The 20,542-nt window shown below is 45.6% G+C and overlaps 1 protein-coding gene and 1 non-coding gene across 2 annotated transcripts in view; both read right to left on the bottom strand.

The window, feature by feature from the left end:
* The window catches only part of LOC124803981 (inter-alpha-trypsin inhibitor heavy chain H6-like), a 182,512-nt gene that overhangs the window by 50,817 nt on the left and 111,153 nt on the right, over window positions 1–20,542 (bottom strand). The window contains exon 12 of the mRNA XM_047264716.1: window positions 10,058–10,162. Coding sequence (XP_047120672.1) covers window positions 10,058–10,162 — 105 coding nt within the window. The remainder of the gene's footprint in view (window positions 1–10,057; window positions 10,163–20,542) is intronic.
* Trnas-cga lies at window positions 8,592–8,666 on the bottom strand. The gene has a single exon. It is a non-coding gene; the product is annotated as a tRNA-Ser (tRNA).

Below are 20,542 nucleotides of genomic sequence, written 5' to 3'. Positions count from 1 at the left end.
CCCCGGCGCCCCCCAGTTCGTTGGTGGAACGAGGCATGCCGTGACGCAATACGTGAGCGGCGACGTGCTCTTCGCATTTTCCGTCACCATCCAACTTTGGCAAACTGTATCCGATATAAGCAGCTCTGTGGGCGATGCCGTCGCATCATCCGCGATAGCAAGAAGGCAAGCTGGAAATTCTTTATTAGCTCATTTAACACCTTCACTCCCTCCTCGGAAGTTTGGAGTCGGCTTCGACGGTTCTCAGGCGCGCCTAGTTTCTCCCCGGTCTCTGGGCTCACTGTCGCGCATGATACCTTAGTGGACCCCGTCGCAATTTCTAACACATTGGGTCAGCACTTTGCTGAGATTTCGAGCTCTTCAAATTACCCGCCAGCGTTTCTCCCGAAGAAACGTGCAGCGGAAGTGCGACATCTTTCTTTCTCCTCTCAAAATCACGAAAGCTACAATACTGTTTTCTCCATGCGGGAACTCCAACATGCCCTCTCTTCTTCTCGCTCTTCCGCCCCAGGACCGGATGGTATCCATGTCCAAATGTTGCTGCATTTATCAACCCATAGCCTGCGTTACCTCCCTCGCCTTTACAATCGAATTTGGACCGACAGTACCTTTCCCAGGCGATGGCGGGAAGCTATTGTCGTTCCCGTTCCGAAACCTGGAAAGGACAAACATCTCCCCTCTAGCTATCGCCCCATTTCTCTCACGAGTAGTGTCTGTAAGGTTTTGGAGCGTATGGTGAATTACCGTTTAGCTTGGTGGCTGTAATCCCACAGTCTTTTAACACCAGCCCAATGCGGATTCCGAAAGCATCGTTCTGCCGTTGACCATCTTGTTGCTCTCTCCACTTATATCATGAACAATTTTCTCCGGAAACGCCAAACGGTAGCAATATTTTTTGATCTGGAGAGAGCATACGATACCTGTTGGAGGACAGGCATCCTCCGCACACTGTTCTCTTGAGGCTTTCGAGGCCGGCTGCCCCTTTTTCTTCGCGAATTTATGGCAGAGCGCACATTTAGGGTGCGGGTGAACACTACTCTCTCCCGTACTTTCTCCCAAGAAAACGGAGTACCCCAGGGCTCCGTGCTGAGTGTTGTACTGTTTGCCATCGCCATTAATCCAATTATGGATTGTCTCCTTCCTGATGTCTCGGGCTCCCTCTTTGTGGACGATTTTGCGATCTACTACAGCTCTCAACGGACCAGCCTGCTTGAAAGACGTCTTCAAGGATGTCTCGATCGCCTCCACTCGTGGAGCATCGAAACCGGCTTCCGTTTCTCACCCAGTAAGACCGTTTGTGTTAATTTTTGGCGACGTAAGGAGTTTCTTCCGCACTCCTTACATCTAGGTCCTGTCAACCTTCCGTTTTCCGACGTCGCTAAATTCTTGGGTCTTATGTTTGACAGAAAACTGTGCTGGTCCTCCCACGTTTCCTATCTTTCGGCTCGCTGTCTGCGTTCCCTTAACACCCTCCGTGACCTGAATGGTATCTCCTGGGGAGCGGACCGAGTGGTCCTTCTCCGCCTCTATCGCGCCTTAGTGCGCTCGAAATTGGATTATGGAAGCATAGTCTACTCCTCTGCTCGGCCGTCTATTCTTCGGCGTCTCGACTCTATCCACCACCGTGGATTACGTTTAGTGTCTGGAGCTTTTTACACCAGCCCTGTGGAAAGCCTTTATGCTGAGACTGCTGAACCTCCGCTGTCCAATCGGCGGGCAGTCCTTCTGAGTCGTTATGCTAGCCATCTGTCTTCCATGCCTGCTAATCCAGCCCATGACCTTTTTTTCGACACCTCCTTTGATGTCGGGTATGCAGGCCGCTCCTCCTCCCTACTACCCCCCGGGAGTCCGCTTCCGTCAACTGCTCCATTCTCTCCCCTTCCGCTTTCCTAAGACCTTCTTGACAACTTGGGGTACAGCACCGCCTTGGCTCCGTCCCCGGATCGACTTGCTCAGAGACCTATGTCAATTTCCCAAGGATGGTACCCCTACACTTGTCTACCGTCGGGCATTTGCTGCTCTATGTGCACAAATGACGGAAGCCACATTTATTTACACCGACGGCTCGAAAACATCGTTAGGTGTAGGGAGTGCCTATATTGTTGGCGACACCCCAAATCACTTTCGGCTTCCCGACCAGTGTTCGGTTTATACTGCGGAGCTTTACGCTGTTCTCCAGGCTGTCCACTACATCCGCCGCCATCAGCGGATACAGTACGTAATCTGCTCAGATTCTCTCAGCTCTCTCCTAAGTCTCCAAGCTCTTTACCCTGTGCACCCTCTGGTCCACCGGATTCAGGACTGTCTGCGCTTGCTCCACCTGGGGGGCGTCTCAGTGGCGTTCCTCTGGCTCCCGGGACACGCTGGTATCTGTGGGAATGAGGCGGCCGAAATAGCGGCCAAGGCTGCAGTCTCTCTTCCTCGGCCAGCTATTCAGCCTCTTCCGTTTACCGATCTACGGAGCGGTTTATGTCGCCAAGTTGCTCATTTATGGCATGCGCATTGGTCAACACTTCCCCATAATAAATTGCGGGAAGTGAAAGCCCTTCCTTGCGCTTGGACCTCTTCCTCCCGAACGCGTCGTCGGGAGGAGGTAATTTTAGCTAGACTCCGGATAGGGCACTGTCTTTTTAGCCATCGACATCTTTTAAGCGGTGATCCTCCCCCACTCTGTCCCCACTGCTCTCAGCTGTGGACGGTCAGACACCTTTTAATTGAATGCCCCTATTTTAATCCGTTACGCTCCCGTCTACAGCTATCGCCTGATCTATCGTTGATTTTAGCAGATGACACGCGCTCAGCTGACCGCGTTCTACAGTTTATTAGTGACAGTGAAATGACGTCAGTCATTTGTTTTTTTTTTTTTTTTTTTTTTTTTTTTTTGGGACAACCAACCCCTTTCTATAGTGGATTTTTAAGCATTCCTTCTGCCTTTAGTTTCTCAAATTTTATGACTTTGTTCCCCTTGCTGCTGATTTTAAATTTCGTTTTTTTCCTGTTTCCTACGTCACGGGCTGGGCGCTAATGACCATAGAAGTTTTGCGCCCTAAAACCACAAACAAAAAAAAACAAAAAAAAAACAAAAAACACCTCGCGTCTTTGGATGTCATTTGCTTCCATCAACAATGATTTGACAGAAAGGAAAGTGCGTACCAGTTGAGTCTATCAGTAGATCGGGTTTCACTAGGCATGGTAGGTGGAGGCTGACAAAGCTTACAGGTGACAGTGTAATGGGTGGAGGTGGGGTCACTCATGGAAAAATTCTTATAGTAGTTGGTATTAGAAGTGCACCTTTTTTAGATTGAAGTCAGCTGATAGGTATACCTGCTTAAAGGAAGACCCTCTAACTAAGGAATCACCTTTAGAGGACATCATGTTTCCAAGTAGAGAAAGAATTAGAACATTTCATCAAAATATAAGAGGTATTAGAGATAGAGTTAGTAAACTGCTTATAGATGTTGACTCTGACTTTATTGGTATATCGGAGCACCACTTAAATAATTTGACAATTCACAGGCTTCCTTTACCAGGATACAGACTGGCTGGTTGTTTTTCAAGGAGGTCCTTGCGGGGTGGCGGACTGGCCATGTACGTAAAAAAACAATATTCCATTTCAGTTCATAGACGTATCATGGCACTGCACTGAACACATATTTGAATGTTGTGAAGGGCCAATTCAATTTAACGACACTAAACTTCTAATTTTTCTTCTTTGTAGATACCCTAACTATGAGTTTCTGCTCAAGCTAGAGAGGGCTCTTGACTCACTTTGTAGGAAGTACCAGAAATTAGTTGTATGTGGTGACTTCAATAATAATTTCGTATATGATGGTGCAAGGAAAAGGATGTTGGTAGATCTCCTAAATTCATATGAACTGATACAGACTGTGTTTGTTTTCCAACTAGGGTTCAGGGGAACAGTAGACAACATTTATATTCATCCTTCATTTTTCGACGGGCATTCTGTTAGTAAAGGGGTGAATGGCCTTTCAGACCATGATGCACGAATTTTAACACTAAAAGGCTTTTGTACTCAAACAAATGTCAAAGATACTCGTAATTACAAACTATGTAGGAAAGTTAATTCAACAGCAATGAAGAGTTTTTTTTAAACTTCGTCAAGAAACAAGAGTGGCAGAATGTTTATAGTGCCGATAACATAGATGCCAAATATAATGTTTTCCTTAACACATTTCTCATGCTCTTTGAGAGTTGCTTTCCATTAAAATGTTCTAATCGGGGTACTAGCAGTAAAAGGCTGGATGGCTGACAAGTCGGTTAAGTGGAAATTATATCAAAATGTTAGAAGTAGTCACAATCAAGCAGGAGTAGTCCGTTACAAACATTACTGTAAGGCGCTTAAAAATGTTATTAGGAAGGCAAAGAGTGTGTTACATGCAAACAGAATAGCTAATTCACAGGATAAAATTAAAACCATCCGGACAGTTGTGAAGGAAGTGTCTGGTCAGCAGGACAAGGTCGACGATATAAAGTCAGTTCGTAGTAAAAATAGATAAATCAGATATATGTACAGTATTTAACAATCCTTTTCTGAGCATTGCTGGTGAATTAAATAAAAATTAGGTTTCTACAGGGAATCATATAACTCTCTTGGCAAATGCCTTTCCGAGATTGATGTCCGAAATACTCCTCTGTGATACAGACAAGGGGGAGATTGAGCCAATAAATAAATCACTGAAGACTAAGGACTCATGTGTATGATGAAGTGCCTAGCAGAAAATTAAAGTACTGTGCTGCACATGTTAGCCCTTTATTTAGCCATATTTGTAATTTTTCCTTCAGGAATTGTCAGTTTCCTGAACGATTAAGGTACTCAGTAGTAAAGCCGCTTAATAATGTAGACAATTTTAGATCTATTTGTATGCCATCAGTGTTTGCTAAAGTTATTGAAAAGGCTGTGTATGTAAGGATAATTGATCATTTTATATCACACAATTTGCTACCACATGTACTGTTCGGCTTAAGAAGTCGTTTAACAACTGAGAATGCTATAGTCTATTTTCTCTGTGAGGTACTGGATGGGTTAAACAAAAGGCACATTCTTTGATTTAAGTAAGACGTTTGATTGTGTTGATCACAAAATATTGCTGCAGAAGTTGGATCATTACGGAATACGGGGAGTAGCTCACAATTGGTTCACCTCTTCCTTTAACAGCAGGCACCAAAAGATCACTACTCACAGTGTTGAGAAAGTGCTGGGGTCACTCCTGTTCCTTATTTATATAAATATGTCCTCTAGTATTACAGGTAGCTCTAAAATATTTCTGTTTGCTGACGACACTAGTTTGGTAGTAAAGGATTTTATGCAACATTGGCTCGGTTTCGAATAGTACAGTTCAGGACATAAGTTCATGACTTGTAGAAATAAACGAACGCTTAATCACAGTAAGAATCAGTTTTTGCAGTTTTTAACACACAATTCAACAAAACCTGACGTTTTAATTTCACAGAATAGGCATATTATTACTGAAGCTGAACAGTTCAAATTTCTAGGTGTTCAGATAGATAGTAAACTGTCGTGGATAGCCCACGTCCAGGATCTTGTTCAAAGACTTAATGCTGCCCTTTTTACCATTCGAAAGGTGTCTAAAGCGAGTGATTGTTCTACACAAAAATTAGTCTACGTTGCTTATTTTCATTCGCTTATGTCGTATGGTAGTATATTTTGGGGTAACTCTTCCCATTGTAAAAGGCCATTTTTGGCTGAGAAACGGGCGGTTCGGGCAATGTGGTGTAAGTACACCACTGCTCACAGGTCTGGGTGTTCTGACATTGGCCTGTTATTTCTTGTTAACAATATTAGCTTATTCGCAACAGTAAGCAGCTTTAACTCAGGTAATACTCGTCAGAAATCAAACTTGCATTTGGATCGGACTTCTTTTGTGCAGAAAGGTGTGCAGTATACTGCTGCATCCATTTTTAATAAGGAACCACTAGACTTAAAAAATCTTAGCAGTAATCCACGCGCTTTCGAATAGAAATTGAAGAGTTTCCTCATGGATCACTCCTTCTGTTCTGTCCAGGAGTTCCTTGAAAAGTTAAGCTGATTCTTGTTGTATTGTTGATTGCGTTTACTTAAACTTATGGACAGACTTTTTTCGGGTTCATAAACATTTTATCTTTATCTGGTATTTCTTTTATGTTGTAATTTCATCTACTGAAACGTTCCATGACCTTGGATATTTGCTCCTCGATTTGGTCCTACGGAACTTGACGCGTAAATTAAAAAAAAAAAAAGAGCTGACGCATTATTCTGGCGCATAATGCACTGGTAGAAACCCTTCTAGGCTGTCACAGTGGTGTGGGTGGAATACTGGGACTAGAGTCATGCTCGGTACAGGTTTCTGCCCGCGCCTTATGACTGACCCGTGTGGTACAAATCACGACAACCAGGCTGTGAAGAAAGGGACAGCTCCCGCCATGACTGAGCCGCTTGCCGAAACCACCGCTTCGCCGCCTGGCGGGTCGGTTACTCGTCACACAAGTCTGTCGCCTTTGCTGTGTTTCGTTCTGCGCCCGTCAGCAGAGCCATGCAGTTGTTATTTGGATTAACTATCCGTGAACAGGTTGTCAGCGGTTCTAACAAATATTTGAGGTTCAGGTAACGCTGTATTGGCTGTATATACATTTATTTTTACTTCCAGCCAGTCACAGTGTACACGTTTGCATTTTATTATGATCTGAAGAGTGCATGTTCCAACAATAACAGTTACAGAATAGCTTTCTGTGGCATAAAGTCTTAATTTTCAAGTAGCGGTAATCAAGCTTACGTTGAAGAAATTAAAATCTTGTACTCTTAAGGGTTGAATCGCTGATAACTGTGGTCAACAACTGTTTTGCATCTGATGTATTATCTCGGATGTATTTTCAATTGTAGGGACAAAATGAACCATTGGAAACGTGATGCCACGTAAGGATTTCGTGATAGTTAACTTTTTTTTCATTTTATCACCTAATTTGGCTGTTATCTGTTCCTATGGTCCAAGTATGACCAAAAGGTCTTGAGCGCTCGCTGTTTTCGCTTTCCAGAAATAGCATAATATTATGTATCCCAATGTCTCTTCAACAAATAAATCTGCGTCTCATGGTGAAAGTTTCCTGTTTTTGTTGGCACCTTGAAATCAAGCTTATTAGGGTTAGCTGACGGAAGTGAATCAGGAGCTCCACCAGAGGAGTAATCCGTCCTTGCACGTAAAACTCTTTGCCTACCACAGTAGTCCAGACAGAAGTAAATAATTTAGAATGCGACACGAAATTATCAAAATATCTAGTCGAAAAACTGTGTTCTCGATAGCTGCAATGAAACCCTTTAACTCACGGAACAAAATTTGTACGGGTTACAAATCGGATAAATGGTTTTTCTTCATACTTTGAAAATCAAAACGGCATGCGTACATGCATAGATGTGTACCGTTTGATGTAATATTTGTGTGGTCAATATAGCCCTTAATGCTGGTGACTGTTTACTGTTGCCCCTGGAAGTAGCTTAAAAGGCTGTTATTGCATAATGGCTTCAGCTTACAGCGGTACCGTTGGCTCATTCACTGGATAAGAAGGAAACATGAATTCATGGTCCTCTGAGCCATAAGATATAGATGAATGGTTGATCTGCTGTCGTTTAAAAGTTACTGATTAGTTATAGGCTTACTGCATGGCTTAGCTAAATACCATTATTTCCTGTGTTTGTGGAACAACCGAGGCAACAAATACTTCCACAATGTCCAAAACGTCCTGTGTGAGATACTTATATTGAAGGAAGGAAAACGTTACTAACTAATCATGAGTTGTGACAAAGTCGAACTGCTTCCTCTACGTGTAACTTTAGACTAAAGGAACATCTACATCTACGTGATTACTCTGCTATTCACAATTAAGTGCCTGGCAGAGGGCTCAATGAACCACATTCAAGCTGTCTACCGTTCCACTCTCGAACGGCGCGGGGGGAAAACAAGCAATTACAATTTTTTTCTTATTTTATAGTGACAATCATTTCTCCCTGTGTAGGTGGGTGCCAACAGAATGTTTTCGCAATCGGAGGAGGAAATTGGCGACTGAAATTTCATGAGAGGATCCCGTCGCAACGAAAAACGCCTTTGGATTAATGACCGCCCCTCTAATTCACGTATCATGTCTGTAGCACTGTCTCCCCTGTTTCGCGATAATACAGTATGAGCTACCCTTCTTTGTGCTTTTTCGATGTCATCCGTCAGTCCCACCTGATGCGGATCCCACACCGCACAGCAATACTCCAGAATAGGGCGGACAGGCGTGGTGTAAGCAGTCTCTTTGGTAGACCTGTTGCTCCTTCTAAGTGTTCTGCTAATGAATCGCAGTCTTTGGTTTGCTCTACCCACAATATTATCTGTGTGGTCGTTCCAGTTTAGGTTATTTGTAATTGTAATCCCTAAGTATTTAGTTGAATTTACAGCCCTCAGATTTATGTGACTTACCGCGTAATCGAAATTTAGCGGATTTCTTTTAGTACTCATATCAATAACTTCGCAGAATGAGATTTTCACTCTGCAGCGGAGTGTGCGCTGATATGAAACTTCCTGGCAGATTAAAACTGTGTGCCGGACCGAGACTCGAACTCGGGACCTTTGCCTTTCGGGGGCAAGTGCTCTACCAACTGAGCTACCCAAGCACGACTAAGATTATAGCCACAGTCACGGTTTATGAGGTCGTCATAGCAAGGCTTGGGAACCAGCGATTGGGTTAATCAAGAGTAAATCGAGCAAACGTATAGTTGTGACGACCACGGCGGACAGAGCCATCACACCGACGTCATCTCAGACACCATCGCAATCTGTTCCACCGCGCCACCGTGGCGCGGGGCGCGGACAGCGGAGGGAGCGCGCCGGGGGCGGAGGGTATTTAAATCGGCCGCCGCCGCGACCGAACCCAATTTCCTCTGAGCAGCCATGCGTACGGATCTCCGTGCCGGCACGTTCACAGGAGCTCAGTCCGTCAGTTCACCTGATCATGGCGACATGTATGATCGCCGAAATATTGTGCCCGTTGGACACTGTAGACCGGCAGTACACCCGTGGATATTTTGATTCGATTCCTACATTTTTGCTGTTCACGCAGTCAGACTTCATCATAATTTATCACTCACCAAGATAAATGTTAAGTTATGTATTCCCAATATACAGTTATAACAGAAGAAGCCGATTTAAATAATGTAATGCTAGCATGCATTAAGTATCTACCACAACAAACATAATTATACCATAAGTCGAACCAAAAAAAAGATCCATTACCTACATCGATTACTGTTCTCTTAAAAACGAATGATATAAGGAGCTATCACATCACATGAATCTGCACAATAAATTCACACATCAATGTGGAATTTCATTTTGGTTTGAATGCTTACAACTGTATATATAATCACGTGCAGAATGTGTATGCATGTAGCATGTAATAAGAAGTGTATCATGTGTAGATGCACAAACAAAACGTAGGTGAATTGATGGATAGCTCTACAACGAAAAATTAAAAGACAAAATACAGCTCAGACATCTATATTCCGCAAACTAAGCAATATATTCGTTGATTCTTCTAGGAACGCACATTCTCAGAACTTTAACAGCAGACAATAGCGTGATGCAGAACGCCTCCGTTGCAGCGTGTGCCACTGGAGATGGCTGACCATTTCCGTGACAATTTCGTGCTTGTGCTTGCTGGATGAACCTGTAACGAAACGTAGTGCTCTTTTTCGCATCTTCTCTATTTCCTCCATCAACCCTGTCTGGTATGGATCTGAGACTTATGAACAGTAATCGAGTATTGATCGAAGGAGTATTTTGTAAGGTACTTCCTGAGGATTTGTAAGGTCCTTCCTGAGGATTCTTCGGATGCATCTCAGTCATCTGGCTTACTCGTGATCACATAAGATATAAGGCTATTAGTGGATAGCCACATCTAATGAGAAGGAAATGCTAGTATCCTTTTGACAAGCAGCAATATCAATACATCGTTATATCTCGTATCTTATAGCGGGTGCTAAGTGGTGCCCTTGTACAATACTCACATGAAGGCCATGAGTGTTGCGTCCGGGTCCGTGGTAACGCCTGCATTGCGTGAACGCCAGGAGGCCCTGGTAGTCCAGGTTGGAAGAAAGCCAGAGGAACTGATGCTGCAACACAACAAATGTCCCACTGCAACACGTGCTGATTTCTTGCATCCTACTCATGAGATCTTATTACAGCGTGGGCAATAAGATCTATCACTAGTTATGTTGAAGAGACAGATGAAAAAGTCTTGAATCTCTATGTTTCAGAAGATCATGGAATGTGCCCATAAGATTGTAAGCATTTATTAACGACTTGTGAAATTGACTTTTTTAATTTGAACGATGGCCTAACTGTGTTACTTTGTCTGTACTAAATCTAAATTATCTAGCGACTTTTCAGGAAAGAGTTTGGTCTGCAGCGCTGGTGCATTTGGATCGTAATCAATCGTGAAGGCTGGCCGGGGTGGCCGAGCGGTGCTAGGCGCTACAGTCTGGAGCCACGCGACCGCTACGGTTGCAGGTTCGAATCCTGCCTCGGGCATGGATGTGTGAGATGTCCTTAGGTTAGTTAGGTTTAAGTAGTTCTAAGTTCTAGGGGACTGATGATCTCAGATGTTAAGTCCCATAGTGCTCAGAGCCATTTGAACCAATCGTGAAGGAAAATGGAAGTGTCCTTATAGAGATTCCCTAGATTTTTCCTGATGACGTCATAAATGCCTAAAGGCCATAATATACATATTTGAGTGGATCTGCTACTGTCTAAAGGATTATACTTTGCAATGACTGCAGTCTCTACATCTGTATCTTAATGTCTACTCATATCGCTCACACAAGAAAATTTCCCTGTACGTGGAGTACAATGCAGTATAAGGCGTATACCGTCAGCGCTATCCTGGAGAAATGTTAATGTCCTATCTCCTTGAAGGCCTAAATGAATTGCGAGGCCAGTTTTCTCCAAGTTACGGATGCCAACAGACATGTGACTGACGGAAATCTTAGTTTGACGTGAACTGGACAACAAAGTCCAGACTCAATAGCGAATGGTGGGTACGTGTACTCGTAGACGTGCTTGGAGTTCTTTAGTTACAAAATTAGGTGTACCCCTCCTGTTCACTACTGCCGTGTTGTCAGTATATAGGGTAATCTTTCTAACACTCTCCACCCCTCCAGTTTTGACGTATTGTCGTATGATGTCATACGGGGCTTAGGGCTTAGTGTAGAGAACTGCAGAACTTCAGCATCGCAAATTCTGGTCATCATCACATTCTAGCTGGACTCACAGAGGGATACCTCCCCATCAGAAAAGGGACACTCTTGCTGACAGAGCATGTCCTGACCTTGCTTGAAAAGTCTGTAAATCAAGCGATCAAACGTGAAAAGCTGTCTCCATGTATCGACAAAATCTTCTTCTTGTTCCTACCGCTATTCGTATATGAATATGCTTCATTCAAACACAGGAATCAATGTATCGCACTACGATGTAGGTAGCAGCAGAACTGCTCAGGAGTTGGAATCGCTCATGAATTTATTAAAACAATTAGCACCGGATTACGTTTTGAAAATTAAACGCTTGTGAAATAAGAGAGGTGGCTCAATGGTGACATGCAGTCCGACATATTACTTCTTTCAAAGCAAACAGGGTGTCTACTTTCTTCAGTTTTTACTGCTTTTATTCCAATAACAAAAAACTATTTGAATTAATCGAGAAGTTGAGTCGTCCTACAACAAAAGAACGGGGACGAAATTAATATCACGTTGTAACTGTGCTGTGCTCTACGCTAGTTTGAAAAATTCGGAAATGGTACTGCTGTTATGTAATGCGTGTAATGAGTGTGATGCTTGATTCCAGCGACGCCCTGACTGCCAGATTCCCTGGGTATTTTACGTACTTGTCTCACATGTCATCGAGCATCAGCTCCAATGTAACGAACAAGCTCATAGTTTTCAAAGGTCTGCGTAGCCTACGTATAAGTATCTGACCCCATTGATTACGTACTGAGAACGTGTGCCACAGATATGTCTTTTGCAACAAGACAGTCAGAGTTGGTGCATTGCGTTTTGAAAATTAAACGCTTGTGAAATACGAGGCGTGGCTCAATGGTGACATGCAGTCCGACATATTACTTCTTTCAAAGCAAACAGGGTGTCTACTTTCTTCAGTTTTTACTGCTTTTATTCCAATAACAAAAAACTATTTGAATTAATCGAGAAGTTGAGTCGTCCTACAACAAAAGAACGGAGAGGAAATTAATATCACGTTGTAACTGTACTGTGCGCCACGCTAGTTTCAAAAATTCGGAAATGATAATGCTGTTATGTAATGTGTGTGATGTGTGTTAATGCCAATGGATATTAATGCAGACGACCCAAACGTGCAACGTATTTCAATTTTCTGTTCAGTTTTCGATTAGAACCAATAACCTGTAATGAGAGTGATTCAAATGTCATGTCCGATAGTATAAATTTTGCTTTAGTGGCGATAGCGAAGACGGCAAAGAGAGAAAAGTCCCACCATCGCCACACCGCAGAAAAGATTATTCACGTGCAGTGCGTAGTAAAACAAGGCCGGTTACCCTGATTGATCCATATTTTTAACGATGTACTTACTACTGCACACTACACGCATCATCTTGTTTAAACGGTACCACTGAGGAAACGGCGGACATCCACATTTCGGACGAAACGTCAATCAAGTCGCGTATAGGGTTATTCCAAGTGTTCGATTGGTGGAGAGGGTTCGCTGGATTGGCTGCACAGTTAGACAGACCTGTTGCCACTGTACTTTTTTCCTTCAGCGGCCCTCAAGGCTAGAGTGCACACCAACAAACGAAGAACATTGATTGATCTACTGGAGAGTATCACCTGAGCCTGGTCAGAAATACCAACAGTGACTTTACAATCAGTGTTCAATAGTGTCCATGCCACTTATATAAGTGGATACACCGATACGCATGTATTTATCCCGTGCTTGTTATCCTCATCACTGCCATGTCAACACGTATGTAAACTAATCATTTACGTTGTTAATACAGACAGATCTGGTTTAAGAATACCCTGGATTTTGTGCTAGCGCTACACACGGATGTCAATAATATGCTTCCAATATTGGTAAAAAAGTTGGCTTAAAGCTTTGGAAAGATAAGCGCCAAGGGAACTTCTTATTACAATGAAATGAACACCCTTAACTGCTTACAGGCGTTGACATACGTCAACAGGGACAGATGAAATTGTGTGCTCTGACCGGGACTCGAACCCAGGATCTCTTGCTTACATGGCAGACGCTCTATCCATCTCTCTTTTTTTTTTTTTTTTTTTTTTTTCCTCAAAGCCAAACTCAAATTTCTTTTTCCTTTAAGAACAAATTATGAGGAATAAATAAGGAAAAGTTTTTTTTTTAAATTAAAGTCGTGCGACTTGTAGTTAAAGACCAGTTCTTACAGGAGCTCCTGAAGTGTCTCCGCCTACAGCATGCCAGCTCGGCCAAACGTGTCTTCTCATGGCGTAGGCGTGGGTTCTGGGAAGCAGATCTATTCAGTTCGGTTCGGTTTATACAGTTTTCAGCTTCTCAGGGCTTGGACGTTCCAGCTACTAGGTGGGTCATCGAAAGTGCTCCGTAAGAAATTGGAAAAATATTGCTTATAGCTTGGGTTTCGTATCAGGACGGAGTGTCGTTCGTTGAGATAAGTCCAATATCCTAGCGTAGACCTGTCGCCAGAAGTAAAAAGATAGCGGATCGTGTGGCCACAGATCCAATTCACTTTTGGCGGAGGGGTAGAAAGTCTTATCGGGGTACAAAAGCATGTGGACGTCGACCTGAGCCGGTGTCTGGCGAGTAAGAAGCGCCACAATTCGCCGCGCAAGTGTCCAGACGTCGAAAGCTGTGCCGCAGTGGAACCGGTGGACATCCGTGTCATCCACTCCACAGTGGGTGCAGAGGGATGAATCGGCGACATGGATGCGGTGCAGACGATCTCGGTTAACTTGTTTGCCTTTCACGGTGATGAACCACGCTGATTGAACGTCTGATTCAAGAAAACGCGCATGGATCGCCTTCCATATGTGTCGCCACAAGTACTGTGGATACTTACGTTCGATGGGGTTGGACGGGCGGCACTGTTGTAACAATCCGGAGACTGTTTTCGTGAGGTACAAACGTGTAAGTGGTAAGGACCGGTAGATATAACTGAACAGGAAAAATCGTTGGATGTAATAAAAGGGGGTTGGAATGGTCGATACCAGTACTGGGGCGGACAAGGAGGCCGGTGCAAAGTTGTGAAGCAGGAGGCTAGTAAGGCTCTGCGGGTAACGATGCCAAAGTTTTAGTTGGGAGCTGACGTATAGTGCCTTGATACGAGTCGGCACGTGGATGAGTCCCACCCCGCCACGATCTCGTGGCAGTGCAAGGGATTCATATTGCACCTTGAATACCATACCCGAGCTGACGAAGGAGCCGAAAGCCATTAACAGTCGTCGCGCCAGGAGTTTTGGGACTGGTAGTACTTGAGCCACGTGTGGTATACGGGAAGCAAGATACACGTTCACGTATTGCGCGCGTTGGATAACGTCGAGAGCTCGTAGCCGGTGACCTGCGAGATTTGCTCTGATTGTCTGTAGCAAGCGTCTACCATTGATAGTCGCTGAGTGGCGCAGGTCTGCTGTGAAATCAAGTCCAAGACACCGTATGGTGGCGGCGACAGTAAGGGGGGCAGCGCATCTCTCCGGCAAGCCCTCACCAATGAGCAGGACCTTGGATTTTGACACGTTGAGGCAGCTCACCGACGCTTCGTCGTAAGTCGCCACCCATGTCAGTGCTGCTCGTACGTCATCCTCACTGCGCAGATGTAGTACTATGTCGTCTGCATAGGCTGTACAACAAAAACGGTGGCCGTGCGCAGTCATACCTTCCAAACGTTGGCGCATGCCCTGGAGCAGGGGTTCCAAGGCGAAAGCACACGAAATCGTGGAAAGAGGGCAGCCTTGCCGCACAGATCGTGCGATGACCAGAGGCGGTGTTAGGCGACCATTGTTCATGATTTTAGAGGTTGCACTACTCAACAGGCGCATAACCACTGTGACAATACCGCCAGGAAAACCCATATGCTGAAGAACTGTCCGTAATTAGAAGTGGTCAACACGGTCGAAAGCCTGGCTTAAGTCCAGTGAAGCCAAGACGCCAGGGAGACGCTGATAATGCGCTAATGCTATCATGTCTCTGTAATGGCAAAGGGCCGTACGGATGTTGTTGTCGCCTCCTAGGGAAGTCTGGTCGCAGGATGTGACATAACGTGCGACCTTCTTGAGTCGCGATGCCAGTAGCCGTGTGAATATTTTCATGTCGCTGTTGAGCAAAGTAATTGGTCGATAGTCCTGGACCCTCGATAACCCGCGCGGATTATGTACGGGGATAATAATGCCTTCTAGAAAGGTGCTCGGGACCACTGTCATCGGTGACATCAGCTCTTGTGCGATTGCCGTCCACGTGGAAGCCAACAAATAGTGAAAACTTTTATAAAATTCGATGGGTATACCGTCAGGTCCAGGAGATCTGTTATCGGAAACCGCCTTGATAGCATCTACCACTTCATCTATGGTTACCTCTTCTTGGAGGTCATGCACTGCATCCTCCGGAAGAGTAGTCGTAGTAAGCTGAGCGACTTCTGTGATCAGTGCTGCAGAATGCGGTACGGCTGCGTATAGCCCGGCAAAATGAGCATGGAGAGTCCGACCGATGCTTTGTTGGGTGTCGTGCCGGTGCCCTTCCACATCAGTGAGGACTTGGATCAGAGCTCGTCGTCGTCGTCGTCGTCGTCGTCTTTCCTGAAGAAGGTGGTACATCGACGGACGTTCTTGACGGATTCGATTAGAAGCTCGAGAACGGACTACAGGGCCTTCCAAGTGACGCCGCATGATCAAGGAGATCTGCGCCTTCGTGCGATGGACCATCGACTGCCGGGCTGGCGAGAAAGGCATCGTCGTACAGTCACGTAGTATGGTGTAGTAGAAGTGCAGTTTGCACCGCCTTGAATTCCTTCCCGTAACTCATCAGAGTCTTCCGGAGGGTCGGCTTTGCACAGGAGAGCCACCATGATAAGGTGGAGTCATAGGCTTCTCGACGATGGTGGCAGCGTGCCCACGCTTCTTCGACCATACGGCGACAGTCTGAGGATGTCAGGTGAGCGACATTGTTTCCATAGACCACGACTATGCCACACTTGCTGTCGGGCGAGAGTGACGTCACAGAGGTACGTATCATGGTCTGAAAAGGCCAAGGGCCAGACTTCCGCATGACGTGTGCCATCAGCAAGGGAGCGGGTAACGTAGATGCGATCTATGCGGCTTGACGAGTGAGAGGTGTAGAATGTATAGCCCGGTTGAATTCCGTGGAGCTTCTTCCATGTGTCAACAAGTCGTAGACGGTCGATGACCACTGAGAGAGATGCACAAGGGGAATGTCGCGGGAGTTGGTCCGCGGGCTCTTGTGTCGAGTTAAAATCCCCACCGAGTACCAAATCGTCCTGCGGACCGGTGAAGAGGGGTGTGACGCTTTCGGCAAAAAAAGTTTGCGGTCATGACGGCGGCCAGTGCCGGACGGAACGTAGATATTAATAATACGCACGCCGAACAGTGTGAGGGCCATACCTCGCGCAGTGGGGAGCTAGATGACATCCTCTGCAGGGAGTCCGTCACGTAGCAGGATGGCGACGCCGCTACCGGTGTCGGATGCGGGGGAAACATGGGCGTTGTATCCGGTGGGAACTAGAAAGTCAGCCACAAACACCTCTTGTAAGAGTGCTATATCCACATCCGCAGAGTAAATAATGTCTCTGAACATGGCCAGTTTATGGGGGGGGGGGGAGGGGGGGGGGGCACGAATGGTGGCAAGATTCATCGTGGCGATACGATATTTCTGTGTACGGCCATCCTCAGTATTTGCAGAACGTGCGGAAGAAGTAGTCGGCAGGTGGAGACCCGCCGGTGGTCCCACAGTGGTGATAATTACTGGCGGGGCGCCAGCCCCAGTGTCGCCGAGGTGGACTCCTGTGCAGACACGCTGGCAGTCTGTTCCACTTCTTCTTCAACGTCATCGGACCAGGAAGCTGACGACGTGGACATGTGACGGTCACGTACTTCCGGAACGGGTGTTGTGGATTCCGCAACATGAGTGGCAGGGGGACCGCCGTCATCATTCGTTGACAACGGCGAGGACACGTCCCGAACCGGGAGAGGAGGCGTCACAGGAGGGGCGCCTGTTGCTGCTGCATCGCGTGACTGGACGCAATGTGGGAGATCACCGTCAGACAACAGGTCGACATCTAGCTGGGCCGTCTGAGAAAGGGCGTCATCGGAAGGCGTTCGTCGTCGTTTCCTGTGTTTGCGAGGCGACCGCTGTTTTCTGATGTGGCCTTCTGAATCGTAATGTGGTCGCCCGTCGTCTGACGCCGAACCCGTCTGGACAAAGGCAGACGTCGGCACGACACCGAGGTCGACGTCCATGGTGCCAACAGGAACATCGGTTTCGGTCTGCAACCCGGACGATCCTGAAGCGAGCACTGTAGGCGACGCCGTGCTTGTGTCGTCGGCGCGTTGTGCTGCGGCGGGTGGCGTTGACGATGCTGCTGGCGCAATCGAGATTGGTACGACGGGGTCCTGTGCAACCTTGGCGTAGGTAATGGGTAATGACGTGACCGTCGAAGCCTGGGTCTCTTCACGTAACGGCGTCTGTATTAAACGGCAATGTAAGCATTCGGAACGTACATGTCCCTCCTGGCCACATCCTGCGCACGTTCGTGGCTGTCCATCGTACATGACGATGGCCCTCACATCGCCAATCAGCAGGTACGATGGGACATGTTTCGTCATCTCAATTTTTATTTGCCGGACGCCATTTAGTACGGGGTAGGTCGTAAATGTTTGCCACTTCTCCGCGACGTGACCCAAGACGGTGCCATATGGTTGGAAAGCGGCAATGACCACATCCTGAGGCACCTCGAACGGGAGCTCAAACACCCGCAATGTCCGGAGACCGAATCCAGCATGGGCGACTGTCACAGCACCCAAATGTCCATCAGAGTGTTTCAATTTGAGTCCGGTGGCATGACGGTGAATTATGTCATTGCAAATTTTCTCCGTCGACATCTTGATGTAGACAACACTTCCAGTGATGGAAAAATGTATGCCGATTGCGTCCTGGGGGTTCAAACGTAGATACTCACGTATGAACTGTTCGACTTCGAAAGCTCTGGGTCGTGGATGTTCGGCCTGAAATGTTACTTTGATCGTTGCACGGCGGTACGAGTGCGCCATGGCGTACTTTAGTACTGGACTCGATAGGCACAAACACCGCGACGCGGAAGTAAACACCGCCGAGAGCGGAGCGTCGGACGGCGCGCGGAGCAGCGCCGCACGCTAACACGGCTGCGAGCCGACTGAACCATCTGAGCCATCGAAGAGGATAGCGCGACTGCAGAGATTTATCTCCGGCACGCCTCCCGCGAAACCCACATTCTCAACGTATTGTCCCGCACTACATTCGTAGTGCCCCCGCCCATTACACTCATTACTCGCGGCGCGTTGCCGATTCCCGTAAGAGTTCGGGCACTGTTTGTGCATTCGCACAGAAGAAGAAGATGGTCAAGTGGTCGGTGAGCCTTAACTATATATTTACTAAGATGGTATCTGTTCTTTCGGACATGTCCGAAAGAACAGATACCATCTTAGTAAATATAAAGGAAACTTCTCTTATTGGCGACAAGTGTCACAGCTCAGATGTAGCTGTTTTTATTATAGGCAAGGATAGGAATAGTCACTCTTTCTTCTAAGATTTGTACTTCATTTCATCGTATTCCCATGTTTCCATAAATTACGCTACGGTGCGAGCTCGAAATTTCTTCTGTTTTTGCTTTCTGATGCCATATGTTTAAACTTCGTTGGAAAAACAGGAACAGTAATTGTGCGTGTTTATTTTGCACGCCAGTTTGAAAGTTAACTGTAACTGGTGTCAACTTTTGGTTCCTGATATTTTCTACATATAACTCGCAAGCACTTGTGGTCAGACAATCTGTGACCACTAATCGATGACTGTGGTGATGACAGTCTTTGCCCACTCGAGATAGTGAGTCTAAACGACGCTCTTTGTAAAGCCGAATGTGTCGCCCAATAGGAAGTCTGCGTTTGTGTGCCAGGGACGGAATGTTCCGTATTTGGATGTGATACAAAGTGTCTCGTCTGGTGCTTAGCTGTGGCTGAAGCGTCGTATGTAGACGGAGGGGTTGGGTGGTTGTTTCAGCTTGGATTTATATGTGTAAACTTAACAGTGACATTTGCTTCCTGCATTTTTTGGCTCCGAGCTACAAGTTATAAGGTAACACATTGCAAACTGTAGTTTGGCGTGATACTTTACTGCAGACTAAACACGTCTGTACTATTCCACATGTTTTGCACTGTGAGGTAAGCGGTCTCGATCCATGTGGGTCACAGTTGGTGTATCTTGTGCATCTGGATCGCAGGCGAATTAAATAAATCCCTTTGTCGTTGATCTAAAGATTCTTTACTTTCGTCGGTTTCTTGAACATGTCGTGAGTAACGTCTTTGTTAGGCAGTGGTACAGAATCAGGCAGTGGTACAGAATCCCATGTAGTTCATGTGACTCTATGCTCTCCCATGAACTATGAGCTGTGTCTTGAGTTGAAATTTACACACGGTCTCTCTTTCAATTTATTTACGCCCTCCTGTCTTTATTAAACTGATGCGACACATTTAATGATTCTATTTACTAAGACTTGCGCTCATGGACTTTATGAATAAACGTTATTAGGGATTATAATCTGGTCATTAGCCTTCAGCACACGTTTTTACTTTCTGAGAGTTGCTTGCAGAGTCAGTACTCATTAATTCAGCTCAAAATTGCTAATAGTGTTTTCGTGTCAATCTTTCAGGCTTCAGAAAGAAAGTTTGTTTTGCTACCTACGAAGCAGCTAACAGTTTCGAACGAGTATTCCGTAGTTCATTCTGTTATTCAGTAGCTTCAGTCTGCGTGAGAAAACATTTTAGCTACAATTGTGATCCAAGTATGCTCATAGCACATGCTTCATCTTTGAGACGGCGTGTTTATAAATTTCGTTGGTCAAGTGGTAATTGCAATGATAGGAAGCCGGGTCTTTAGGCGTGTTTAAAATTCATTTAAACGTTCTGGCTACTCATTTCGCAAAGTTATGAGACGCTGTATTGACTAAACATTAAAAAGAAAATTTTCGTGAGTCAGTATTCACAGTTTATAAATGGATATTTCTAAGCAGGACAATTTTTTGTAAACATTGATACATGTATTCAGAATTTAGCAACAACCAGTGTACTTACATTTTGTCGATCAATCTGCTAGGATCTTTTCGCATGCCATTTCTGATTAACTGCTGTATCCTGTTTATGTAAGCTAAAACGTACTATTTTTCTATTATAATTACTTTAAAATAAGCACAATAGTCTGGAGATCTACGTAATCCTTAT

The sequence above is a fragment of the Schistocerca piceifrons genome, chromosome 1 (assembly GCF_021461385.2).
Source record: "Schistocerca piceifrons isolate TAMUIC-IGC-003096 chromosome 1, iqSchPice1.1, whole genome shotgun sequence".
NCBI classification, from domain to species: Eukaryota; Metazoa; Arthropoda; class Insecta; order Orthoptera; family Acrididae; genus Schistocerca; species Schistocerca piceifrons.
This window is presented reverse-complemented; position numbering and strand designations above follow the sequence as displayed.